At 47.6% G+C, this 13,330-nt stretch overlaps 1 protein-coding gene across 22 annotated transcripts in view; it reads right to left on the bottom strand.

The window, feature by feature from the left end:
• The window catches only part of LOC129831305 (microtubule-actin cross-linking factor 1-like), a 258,379-nt gene that overhangs the window by 22,387 nt on the left and 222,662 nt on the right, over positions 1-13,330 (bottom strand). For 18 of the 22 annotated variants that reach the window (XM_055894583.1, XM_055894588.1, XM_055894594.1 and 15 more), the window contains 15 exons: positions 13,134-13,300; positions 12,692-12,851; positions 11,922-12,248; positions 11,456-11,540; positions 11,105-11,331; positions 10,196-10,402; positions 9,578-9,805; positions 8,999-9,217; positions 8,581-8,784; positions 6,440-6,665; positions 3,930-4,156; positions 1,536-1,658; positions 1,263-1,364; positions 793-894; positions 379-552 (listed from right to left, as the gene is read on the bottom strand). In XM_055894583.1, coding sequence (XP_055750558.1) covers positions 379-552; positions 793-894; positions 1,263-1,364; positions 1,536-1,658; positions 3,930-4,156; positions 6,440-6,665; positions 8,581-8,784; positions 8,999-9,217; positions 9,578-9,805; positions 10,196-10,402; positions 11,105-11,331; positions 11,456-11,540; positions 11,922-12,248; positions 12,692-12,851; positions 13,134-13,300 — 2,778 coding nt within the window. The remainder of the gene's footprint in view (positions 1-378; positions 553-792; positions 895-1,262; positions 1,365-1,535; positions 1,659-3,929; positions 4,157-6,439; positions 6,666-8,580; positions 8,785-8,998; positions 9,218-9,577; positions 9,806-10,195; positions 10,403-11,104; positions 11,332-11,455; positions 11,541-11,921; positions 12,249-12,691; positions 12,852-13,133; positions 13,301-13,330) is intronic. The other 4 variants (XM_055894595.1, XM_055894589.1, XM_055894591.1 and 1 more) reach the window with 1 other exon arrangement.

Genomic DNA, 13,330 nt, shown 5'->3' with positions numbered 1-13,330 from the left:
GGAAAACAGTTGTTATTCCAAAACCATGTTGGATTGTATTGTATTGCAAGGTGTAATATAATGTACATATCTGAGGTATCAATTCATTTTAATATCATTACAACAATTTGTAATGGTAGAATCTAATATGCGTGTTTAACAATAAAAAAATAGAATCCATATTTCTATGTGTTTAACTGACAAACTTGATTTGGCCAATATTGGGTTCAATACAACAGCGTAGCACCACTAGCCAACAGTGAGTGTGAGTTCCAGAGGACCGGAGTTCTGATGGTATTCTTTAAGACAGGGGGCTGGAGAGCTACTGTAGCTACTGCCTCTACTGTAAAATAGTTAGCGAGTCACTGGGTAAGAGAGGCCAATGCATAGTTTGTGTACCTGTCTGTGAATGATCTTGTCCCCCAGGTTGTCCCAGAGGTGTCGGAGCTCCGTGAGGGGCTCCTGGATCATGTCTCTGTCGTTCTGGTCAGAGACTTTCTTGAGCAGCAGCTCCCCCTGGTGGCACAGCTTCTCCATGTCTATCTGCTGCTGGTACACCTCCACCTTGTACTGCTGCTCACAGGAGAAGAGGAGTCAGGCCTGCACTAGCAGTTCGCTTATCATTAAAGTGATAGTTCACTTCTATGACCAAGAGAGTATTTTTGACTTACCGAGGATTTTGTCTTCTCATCAAAACCGTTTTTTAAGTACAATAATTACTATAAATATTTAGATGATAAAAACATTTTTGGAATAAATAAAGTATACTATTTATATCGAAGCTACGTGACAAAAGTTGATTATGATTCAAACCTTGAGCTCTTCAATCTGCTGTTTGACAGTTCCCAGATCAGTGCCCACAGTGGACATGTCACAGAGCTTGATCACTGTGTTGTCCAGGTAGTCAAACATGCCCTGCAACACACACACACACACACACACACACACACACACACACACACACACACACACACACACACACACACACACACACACACACACACACACACACACACACACACACACACACACACACACACACACACACACACACACACACACACACACACACACGAGAGACAAATGAGTCAATCTAACTTCGGAAAACTCCAATGCCGATCTATGTCTTGATACTTATAAATGCCTCTACTTCACGACATCATACATTTCTAAGCATATACTTTCCGAAATAAGCAGTGCAATAAATACCAAATAATTGAATTCAAATGATTTAATTCTCATACACACTAAGCTAAGAGAGTGATGCATTCTGGGACACTGACCTGCAACGCATCCTGGTACTGCACAGAAGCAGTCATGGCCTCCTCCAACCTCTCCATCCTCTCTCTCCACGTCCGGTTCAGGCCTTCCCAGGCGGCATTCATCTGAGAAACGGATAGAGAGAAGAGAGGAAAGATAAAACATATATCGCAACACAAACACATAAAACAGAGAACATAGACACAAGAAAGACAACGCAATGAGTCCATTCATGATTATGCTCTTGATTGGTTTGATCCTGTCTTAAGTCTTGAAGTTTTCATCCTGTGTCTCACCTCGTCAATGGTCTTCTTGACCTCAGGCTTCTCCGTTTCTCCGCAGGCAAAGATGAGTTCAGCCCCAAGGGTTCGTACAAACTCCAGCTCCTCCCTCAGCCCATCTGTCTCGGCCTTGATGGCCTTATCAAAAAAAAAAAAAAAATCAAAGAAAGAGAGAGCGAGAGAGACATATTTGGACAGATCAGACAACCCAACAGTAGTCACAATCATCAGTAACTACCTCTGCATATTCTCTCCCCTTCCTACCGCTGAGCTAACTACAGTACAAATACATTGCAAGCTATACAGGCCGTTATATACAGTTGAAGTCGGAAGTTTACACACTTAGGTTGGAGTCATTAAAATTTGTTTTTCAACCACTCCACAAATTTCTTGTTAACAAACTATAGTTTTGGCAAGTCAGTTAGGACATCTACTTTGTGCATGACACAAGTCAATTTTCCAACAATTGTTTACAGACAGGTTATTTCACTTATAATTCACTATCACAATTCCAGCGGGTCAGAAGTTTGCATACACTAAGTTGACTGTGCCTTTTAACAGCTTGGAAAATTCCAGAAAATTATGTCATGGCTTTATAAGCTTCTGATAGGCAACTTGAAATAATTTGAGTCAACTGGAGGTGTACCTGTGGATGTTTTTCAAGGCCTACCATCAAACTCAGTGCCTCTTTGCTTGACATCATGGGAAAATCAGAAGAAATAAGCCAAGAAAGCTTGTGGAAGGTTACCCGAAACATTTGACCCAAGTTAAACAATTTAAAGGCAATGCTACCAAATACTAATTGAGTGTATGTAAACCTCTGAGCCACTGAGAATGTGATGAAAGAAATAAAAGCTGAAATAAATCATTCTCTACTATTATTCGGACATTTCCCATTCTTAAAATAAAGTGGTGATACTAACTGACCTAAAACAGGGAATTTTTACTAGGATTAAATCAGATTAAATCTTTCACAAATCAGGAATTGTGAAAAACTGAGTTGAAATGTATTAGGCTAAGGTGTATGTAAACTTCTGACTTCAAATGTAGCTACTAACATGCTGGCACCATCCCTTCGTATGTCTCCTCTTTATCCTCACAACTCATTTATATCTTCTCTTTTTCTTACCCCCCCCCCTCTCTTAGTGTGTTGTTTGGTCCCATATTCATACCACAAAAGACTATTCTTCCACATTTTAGCATCTGAATATCTTGCTATGCTTTCCTTGTGTATTCAATATTGTTGCTACAAACATGCGCTATGCATCCATATCTTTTTATCCACCTCCCTCCGCCTCTCCACACGTACCTCTGCCCTCCTCTCTCTCAGTAACCCTCCCTCCGCCTCTCCACACGTACCTCTGCCCTCCTCTCTCTCAGTAACCCTCCCTCCGCCTCTCCACACGTACCTCTGCCCTCCTCTCTCTCAGTAACCCTCCCTCCGCCTCTCCACACGTACCTCTGCCCTCCTCTCTCTCAGTAACCCTCCCTCTGCCTCTCCACACGTACCTCTGCCCTCCTCTCTCTCAGTAACCCTCCCTCCGCCTCTCCACACGTACCTCTGCCCTCCTCTCTCTCAGTAACCCTCCCTCCGCCTCTCCACACGTACCTCTGCCCTCCTCTCTCTCAGTAACCCTCCCTCCGCCTCTCCACACGTACCTCTGCCCTCCTCTCTCTCAGTAACCCTCCCTCCGCCTCTCCACACGTACCTCTGCCCTCCTCTCTCTCAGTAACCCTCCCTCTGCCTCTCCACACGTACCTCTGCCCTCCTCTCTCTCAGTAACCCTCCCTCCGCCTCTCCACACGTACCTCTGCCCTCCTCTCTCTCAGTAACCCTCCCTCCGCCTCTCCACACGTACCTCTGCCCTCCTCTCTCTCAGTAACCCTCCCTCCGCCTCTCCACACGTACCTCTGCCCTCCTCTCTCTCAGTAACCCTCCCTCCGCCTCTCCACACGTACCTCTGCCCTCCTCTCTCTCAGTAACCCTCCCTCCGCCTCTCCACACGTACCTCTGCCCTCCTCTCTCTCAGTAACCCTCCCTCCGCCTCTCCACACGTACCTCTGCCCTCCTCTCTCTCAGTAACCCTCCCTCCGCCTCTCCACACGTACCTCTGCCCTCCTCTCTCTCAGTAACCCTCCCTCCGCCTCTCCACACGTACCTCTGCCCTCCTCTCTCTCAGTAACCCTCCCTCCGCCTCTCCACACGTACCTCTGCCCTCCTCTCTCTCAGTAACCCTCCCTCCGCCTCTCCACACGTACCTCTGCCCTCCTCTCTCTCAGTAACCCTCCCTCCGCCTCTCCACACGTACCTCTGCCCTCCTCTCTCTCAGTAACCCTCCCTCCGCCTCTCCACACGTACCTCTGCCCTCCTCTCTCTCAGTAACCCTCCATCCACCTCTCCACACGTACCTCTGCCGCCTCTATCTGCTGCTTGATGAGTGAGGGGTCCACCCCGGGGTCTTCCAGCTCCCTGACAATGTCCTGCGAGTCACGGAGCGTGCTCAGCAGCGCTGCCATGTCGGCCCAGAACTTCCCAGCCAGGTCCAAGACGTCCGTCAGCTTCCCCTCCCGCTCCTCAGCCCTCTGCCGGATCTCATCCCACAGGGAGCGCAGACGCAGGAGACGGGAATGCACGGCTGGGAGGGGGAAAGAGGGAGATGGGAGAGTTAGGAACGAATCTGGAAGTGTGGTGTTATTTGTCCATGCTTGAAAGGACAGAGGTGACACTATTTGCTATTAGCTATGTAACAATGGATGGAGGAATTTTGATGTAATAACAAGTTATTATTAATTAGTATTATTATTAAGCCCTGAACCTAACCATAACAAAAAGCAAATGTACTTGCTTATACTTTCTGATGTTATTGCTGTTTTTGTCCCTTCTAGCATGGCCATCCAGTGACTACATCAACAGTGGAGTCTTTTACAGAGCCAGTCATTAGGCTACACTCCCACTACCACTGCACAGAGCAGTCATTCATAGTTATGAAGTGATGTACTGAGATATTTTGGTGGGGGATGGCGGTGTCGACCATGTGCGCTGGGAGTCGTCAAAAGTTCGTAACTGTTTGTGAATCTCCGCCTTTGTGTTTCTGGGGTTCTGTGTTTAAAATAAACTTTGTTGAATAAAAAAATGAGACGAATCAGGTTTGGCAGTGGGATAATTGTAGTACAGTGAGAGTGTGTGCAGGTATTGTTTTCGCCCCTCTCCCTATACTGAGGTCCTGCGTATGAGTCACTGTCTTCACCTAGGGGTGGTTATGTGTGTGTGTCCATTTGTGATGTATGTGATGGGTGTATGTCCTTGTGTGACACAAGTACAATACCGGTCAAAAGTTTTAGAACACCTACTCATTCAAGGGTTTTTGTTATTTTGACTATTTTCTACATTGTAGAATAATAGTGAAGACATCGAAACTATGAAATAACAATTATGGAATCAGGTAGTAAACAAAAAAGTGTTAAACAAATCAAAATATATTTTAAGTAGCCACCCTTTGCCTTGACAGCATTGAACACTCTTGGCATTCTCTCAACCAGCTTCATGATGTAGTCACCTGGAATGCATTTCAATTAACAGGTGTGCCTTGTTAAAAGTTAATTTGTGGAATTTCTTTCCTTCTTAATGCATTTGAGCCAATCAGTTGTGTTGTGACAAGGTAGGGGTGGTATACAGAAGATAGCCCTATTTGGTAAAAGACCAAGCCCATATTATGGCAAGAACAGCTCAAATAAGAAAAATAAATGACAGTCCATCATTATGTTAAGACATGAAGGTCAGTCAATATGGAAAATGTCAAGAACTTTGAACGTTTCTTCAAGTGCAGTCGCAAAAACCATCAAGCGCTATGATGAAACTTGGCTCTCAGGAATGGAAGACGCAGAGTTACCTCTGCTGCAGAGGATAAGTTCATTAGAGTTACCAGCCTCAGAAATTGCAGACCAAATAAATGCTTTACAGTGTTCAAGTAACAGACACATCTCAACAACTGATCAGAGGAGACTGTGTGAAACAGGCCTTCATTGTTGAATTTCTGCAAAGAAACCACTCCTAAAGGACCCCAATAAGAGACTTGCTTGGGCCAAGAAACTCGAGCAATGGACATTAGACCGGTGGAAATATGTCCTTTGGACTGGAGTGCAAATTGGAGATTTTTGGTTCCAACTGCAGTGTCTTTGTGAGACGCGGTGTGGGTGAACGGATGATCTCTACATGTGTATTTCCCACCGTAAAGCATGGAGGAGGAGGTGTTATGGTGTGGGGGTGCTTTGCTGGTGACACTGTCTATGATTTATTTAGAATTCAAGGCACACTTAACCAGCATGGCTACCACAGCATTCTGCAGTGATACGCCATCCCATCTGGTTTGGTCTTAGTGGGACTATCATTTGTTTTTCAACAGGACAATGCCCCAACACACCTCCAGGCTGTGTAAAGGCTATTTGACCAAGAAGGAGAGTGATGGAGTGCTGCATCAGATGACCTGTCCTCTACAATCACCCGACCTGAAACCACTTGAGATAGTTTGGGATGAATTGGACCACAGAGTGAAGGAAAAGCAGCCAACAAGGGCTCAGCATATGTGGGAACTCCTTCAAGACTGTTGGAAAAGCATTCCAGGTGAAGCTGGTTGAGAGAATGCCAAGAGTGTGCAAAGCTGTAATCAAGGCAAAAGGTGGCTATTTGAAGAATCTCAAAAATATTTTGATTTGTTTAACACTTTTTTGGGTTACTACATGATTCCATATGTTTCATAGTTTTGATGTCTTCACTATTATTCAACAATGTAGAAAATAGTAAAATAAAGAAAAACCCTGCAATGAGTAGGTGTGTCCAACCTTTTGACCAGTAGTGTATGTGTGTGCGTTTATAAGTGTGTATATGTAAGTGTACCTCTGTGTGTGTTTCAGGCCCTTACCTTCAGCGGCAGGGTCGTCGTGGGCTGCTCTACTGATGAGCTCCTCGCCGCGGGCACACAGGGCAGAGAAGGAGGGCAGCAGTTTGTCCAGTTCCAGCCCGGTTGCCTTGTGCTCAGCCAGCTGCTCCCGGATCTTATCCGCCTCCGCCGCCACGGGAGAAGGGGAGCGGAGGCGCTGCACAGCCCCTTCCAAGGTCTCCAACAGGGGGTCCATCTTGTCATGGAACTGGGGGGGGTTAAGAAGAGAAGGTGGGTTGTGTGACTAATAGCCGCTTTATGCTCGATCCAGATATGGTGTCCAGAGGCTCTGTTTGGAGCGTGTGACGCAGAGCCTCCGGAGCACCATACGATGATGCCGCGCGCCTCCCAATTTCTGTAACAATGCGGAGGGTTCCGTATAACTCCGCATTGACATGATTGGTTGGTGGGAGGTCCTGTATTAACACAAACTCACTTCCTTGACGACTTCCTTCACAACGGCTCTTCGAAGGGCAATGATGTATGAACGGCCTGTCTTCTACAGAGACCGTATGGCAGTAAATGCTGTACAGCCACTGTAGACGACGGATTGCCCATGCAGAGCCTTTAAGGCTTTCATTCCTATTATTATACATACTTATATGCATCCGGGAGGGGGGAGGGGTGACATTTTGACAGTGCGAAAATGCAGAGATCCTGCCGAAAAAGACCACGTCATTTTGGATACTTGGAGGGTCATGTGATTCAAGATGTGGGTAGTACGATAGATGTATTTACTAGACATGAATAAAGTTGACTTCGTTAGGAATACCGCACACAATTTTCAAATCAGCACAAACTATTACCACAGCCTCACTAAGTGGTCGGTGATAAAGGTGACATGGAGGTTTTTTGGTAAATAACTGCATTTGAGCAATGTCAAAATGGGTAACACGGACTGGAACAGAGAAGAAGCCTAAAGCTACTAAAAAAGGACAGGAATTGCCAATTTACAAAAATATCAAAACACACTAACTGAGAAAGAGGAGAGACATTGGACAAAGTATACTTGGGAGTTATAGCGGGTTGTCTCAGCCTAGACACAAGGTTGACGCAGGAAGGGATTCTAATAACTAAGTATTAAGTCACGTTGTGGTCGGTTGGGATCAGTAATACAGTACAGGTCCAGTCAATGGTCTTACCTCTACCAGCTGGGTGATTGCAGTGAGCAGTGACGAAGGATGGATGAAATTGTGGGTCAACACACACAGCACATCCACAATGGGTGAGAGGCGGGATGGAGGGATGGATGGAGCAAACCAGGGAGGGAGGAGGGATGGTTGGGGGAGTGCAGGGAGAGAGGGAAATGTCAGGCACAAAGGAGGGGTTGGAGAGGTATGGAGGTCGGTCGTTTAGGAGGAATGAAAAGAGAGAGAGAGAGAGAGGGATGCATAGAGAGAAGGAGTGGGTGATATGGTCCATTAGGGATGGGGAGGTGGAGAAACAACACATTGTGTTAGATCAGTGACATGCACACACTCTGGCCAAGCAATATCAACAGCTGCAACAATCAGCTTAGCACTCCGTGATAATCAACAGTGGCTCATGACTTATGAAATGACGTGTTATGAGAGAGCATTTGACAAGAGAACTATTGACATAAAATGTGAATGTTTCTTACGGAAATATTTACTTACTACAAGTGTAGCAAAGAAGCTGTGTAGCTTTAGCAAATAGAAACCCCTACTACCACTACTATCATATTATGACCAAGACCTTTGAAGATCACGACATTGTCTAGTTCTCTTCCATTCTGATGGAAATGAGCAAAAAGAGAAAGAAAAGTTCCAAGCAAGGAGACCAATGCACCATCATACTACAGCTTGAGCACTGGTCACAGAAATCCCACGACAATTCCGCCAATGCCTAACACATTTACACTGCTCTTCCACTACAGAGTGGTGTGGTAACGTTACATGGACCTCGTCCTGCCATTAGCAGCTAGACGGCACGTATATGGACACAACAAGGCTTACGGCATCCATATAAGGACGTCGTCAGATTTCCTCATATGGCTGCCGGAAGCTTGGTTGCATTGGGGCAGCAATCGGCAGACAAGCTTCAACAACTGACACACTTCCGAGCTACAAACCGATTTCAAATTCCCTTTTACGAAACCATACCTGCGCAGACTGAGACATAGCCTCGTCCAGGGTGGCGGCGTGACCCTTGACCTCCTCCTTGATGGCCGCGTAGCGTTTCTCGGCGTCGCTGTAGCGCTGCCTCACCGTGGCCCCCTCCTGGTGACTCAGAACGGCCAGCTGGGGGCCGATCTTCAGCAGCTTGTCGATGTGGGGTTTGTGCTCCGCTATGGACTCCCTCAAGAGCTGGAAGAAAGATGGAGAGAGACAGAGAGTGGAAAATAAGTAGAGGAAGATGGATAGTGTGATTGAGAGAGTGGTACAGTTGGAGTACCACAGAGAAAGAGGGAGAAATTAAAAAGGAAAAAAAGAAAGTAGAAGCGTTAGGAACTCATTCGACATGATACATCTTGTCACAAGGACATTTGTTAAAATACAGTAATTAGAGCCTCCTCCTCACCCTCATCTGCTCCTGTTGTAGTCGCAGGGCCTCGGTGTCGATGGCGGGTGGGGGCAGCTGGGCTATAAGGGTCTCGGTCTCCCCCAGCCAAGGCTCCAGCTCCTCCTGGGTCTCCCAGAAGCGGGCCACCAGGACCTGGGCCTGCTCCAGGGCTGAGAAACGCTCCTGGTGCCGCTGGCTCACCACTTCGTAGCGGGCAGATAGCGAGTCAGTCTTCACCTGAGGAGAGCGAGGGGAAGAAAAGGGGTTAGAATTGTTCACATTTGGTAACTAGACAAAAACCACTGGAATAGTTCACATTTTGTGTACTAATGTTGTAGGCTTTTACTTCAAGCACAAAACTCAATATTTCCCTCCTTGTTTATAATATTTAATATTATAATATGAATAATACATACATAAATCATGTCATTTGATTTTCCTGTGAATTAACTTTTCTTAAATTAGTTATTGCGTACAGTATGTTACAAAAGTCGTCTTGGTCTGTTTGGAAGCCTTTCACCCTTCTCTCTGACTTCTTGCATTTCTCTACCCTCTTTCGCGCTCCCTAAACCCTCTCCTTTGTCCCTCTCTCCTCACCATCAGAGCGTCTCTCTGCTGGTCGCTGCACGTCTCCAGGATGTCGTCCCTGGTGTGGAGTAGCTGGTCCACGGTGTCTTTGTGTCGGATGATGTCGATATTGAAGGCCCTCTGGACCTGTAGCTGGGCCACGGTGACGTCAGGCTCCAGACTCAGAGGACCCAGGGAGGATAGCTTCCTCTCCGTCTCCCCAGCCCAGGTCAGCTCCGCGTCCACCGCCTCCTCATACTGAGGCACAGAGAGATGCACAGTTAGCGAGGCACACTCAGGCTCCCCATACTGATAGAGTGAGACGTTACTAGCATTTACAGCAGCGTTAGCTGGTTGGCATTACACACAGCCACCTAAACGCTGAGAGAAAACCAGAGGGAAATGCCACAACATTCGCATCATCCTCTTGTTGACAACGACAGCAGAAACCTCATGGATTACTTCGGCAGACAAAGATCGACCCAGAGAATGAAGCCATTCAACTATTCAAATCCTGAACTTATACAATTTGGCCCACCTTTGACTATCAACACCATCATCCACTGTAAATGTATACGATCACTGAACGGAGTACTAACTGTGTCCGCGACCAATAAACGTTGATTTCATTTAGTCACATTGCAGTACCTGTTGTGACCTCTGGACGGCAGCCTGTACCAGCTGTACCCGCTGGGTGATGGTCTCGTCCGCCGTCCGGTAGCGCTGGTTGGCGTCAGCCACCAGGCGGTCTAGGCCCTCGCGGGCACGCCAGGGCACCAGGTCTAAGAGGGCACTGCCCATCTCGTTGACCGTGTCCAAAACCAGACGCTTCTCCGCCGACACACACTTCAGCTCCTGGGAGAGAAACACACGCACACAGATTGAGTATCTCAAACTAAAGATATAAGTCCTACTTATGCTACAGTGTTAAAAACTAATAACCGCAAGAGAGGAAAAAGCAAGTTATTCTTCAAGAATCATTGGGTCAATCATTAATTAAAATGACCAGTGAACATCTGGAAATATTGCAGACTGTAAATATATTTACACAATATACGGTATATTCACAGCATATATGTATAATATACGGTTAAGAAAACATCCCCTGGGGGTTTCCCGATTGGCGCAGCGGTCTAAGGCACTGCAGTGTTGCGGAGTCACTACAGCCGTGGGTTCGATCCCAGGCTGTGTCATAACTGGCTGTGACCGGGAGTCCCATAGGGCGGCGCACAATTGGCCCAGCGTCGTCTGGGTTAGGGAAGGGTTTGACTGGGGGTGTTTTACTTGGCTCAACGGTCTCTAGCGACTCCTTGTGGCGGGCCAGGCGCCTGCAGGCTGACTTCGGTCGTCAGTTTAAAAGGTGTTTCCTCCGACACATTGGTGCGGCTGGCTTCCGGGTTAAGCAGGCGGGTGTTAAGAAGCGCAGCTTGGCGGGTCATATTTCAGAAGACGCATGACTCAACCTTCGCCTCTCCCGAGCACGTTGAGGAGTTGCAGCGATGAGGCAAGATCGTAATCACGAAATTACATAAAAAAATAAATAAATAAAAACCCTACCTTCTGTCTGTCCTGATAGGCTGGCGTTGCATCCAGCTCCATTACGTTGAGCTCCGCTTCCACCTTGTCTAACCATTGGTTGAGGTCGTCGTGGGCGCTGGCGAATCGTATGCTCAGCTGCAGGGCCTGCTCCAGGATGCGGAGGGCTTTGCTACTCCCGCCCGTCATCTCAGCGTAGCGAGACTTGATACCGTCCAGCTTCTCCTGGATCAGGAGAACTTCCTCACCTGCAGAGGTTAACAACAGACACAGAGTCAGTGGAATACAGGATCTGTGGTTATTATATTCCTTTATAAATGACAGGTCCAGGAACAGTTCTGGCTGTTTCCAGAGTTAGAGGTTGTACTTTACCGGTGGTTTGCTTGAGCAGGGCTTGTCCGTTCTTGATGGCCTGGTCAACCTGCTTCTTCCTGCTCACTATCTCTTCATTCAGAGACTGATGGGGGAAGGTGGAGAGAAAGAGAATCAACACCTTATAGAGCAGTGGTGTCAAACTCACTTCATGGAGGGCCTAATGTCTGCAGGTTGTTGGTTTTCCCATTTTAATTAAGCCCTAGACAACCAGGCGTGGGGAGTTCCTTACTAATTAGTGGCCTTAATTCATCAATCAAGTACAAGGGAGGAGCGAAAACCCCGCAGACACTCTGCCCTCCGTGGAACGAGTTTGACATCGGTAGAACGTAATAAGAGTCATTCCTTTTGCTACTCAATGTCTAGACATTGCTAGCCAATACAATACTCCCTGGGGTAGTGCGGTAGTATCCTACCACTGTGTGTTAATGAATAACTACTCCCTGTCCAAACCATAGTATCGTACCAGTGTGTGCTTGTGGTGCTGGGTGAGGACCCCTGGCTGGTAGCTTTGCACAGACACCTGTCCCAGCCGCTGGCCCACCTCAGCCAGCCAGTTGAGCACCTCCACCTCATCCTCCCCAAACAGCTGCGCATTGGCCAGGGCCTGGTCCAGCATGACGGCCCTGCGTTGGCACCAATCACTGAGCTCCGAGTGGCCTAGCCGCACCGCCCCAACGCGCTCCCTCAGCCAATCGCGGTCGGCCGCGCAGCTGAGGGGCGCCAGGGATTGGCCGAGGGCCTCGAGGCGGTCGACCTCGGATCCTCTAGAGGAGATGGACTCTTGGACGGCCTGGGGTGGTGTGTGCGGAGAGGGGGAGGAGTGAAGGAGACCAGAAGAAAAACATAGGGAACAAATAAAGGATAAAATGAGGATGCAGATGAGAAATCATAAGGAACGAATGAAAGCTAAATATGTACGACAAGAACAACATAAAATCATAAACAACAAAAAGGTTCAATGAAATATAATATATTTGATATCAAATCATATCAAAATGTTGAGGGGAAAATGGTTGAGCCTGGGCTTCCCTTTCTTTCTCTCAATGGAAAGTAACCAGTCGTGTATTCCTGTACCATCCTCTAGTCTCCCTAGTTTCATTCCAGAGACTTAAACCCTCATTTCTGTCCTCATTCACTTCTTTTCGTCAAAGGAAACCAAAAACGCAACCCGTGCTTCGAGGGGGACACGTTACCTTGTGACACCGTCATCCACGCTACCGTCATGCACGTTACCTTGTGTTTTGTAATCTGCTGGGTGATCTTGGAAGTCTGGGTTCCCATGGGCTCGGCGGTGCTCAGGCGTCGCTCGGTGGCACTCAGCCACTCTCCAAGAGGCTCCACCGCCTCGTGGAACTGAAGTGCCAGCGCCTGCAGCTCCTCCAACTGGCACTGCCTGCAGAGGCGGGAGGCGGAGGGAGAGGTGGGGTGAGCATTTGGGGCGCCTTTGTTTATCGACGTCTCACCGGGGATCCAAATAAGCATTCAGATACGACGGTCAGGAATGTGTGGGTTGTGTACTGCAGTACTGGTAATGCATTCTGTAGGTAGCCTAGTGTGTGTACTATGCATGCATGTTCACTACGCATGGGTAAGAGTGTTTTTGTGGTGTTGAGATGTAGTCGCTGACTGTGGTGCATGTACGTGATGAATGTGTCCATGCAATAATGTACGTTACCTTGCCCTGGCTTTCTCCAGCAGCTCGCCCCATCTCTCCCCCAGACTCTCCAGCTGCTTCTGGATCTTGTCTCTGTCCTGTGTCTCGGCCGTGGCTGCGATCCTCTCCCCCTCTCCCTGGATCATCTGAACAGTGGCTCTGCGGTCGTCCAGCAGTCTTTGTAACAGCTGGAAGATGAAAGACATAGACGGTCCGTT

The sequence above is a fragment of the Salvelinus fontinalis genome, chromosome 32, assembly GCF_029448725.1.
Source record: "Salvelinus fontinalis isolate EN_2023a chromosome 32, ASM2944872v1, whole genome shotgun sequence".
NCBI lineage: Eukaryota > Metazoa > Chordata > Actinopteri > Salmoniformes > Salmonidae > Salvelinus > Salvelinus fontinalis.
Note: the sequence above shows the minus strand (reverse complement) of the source record. Positions and strands in the feature narration are given on the sequence as shown.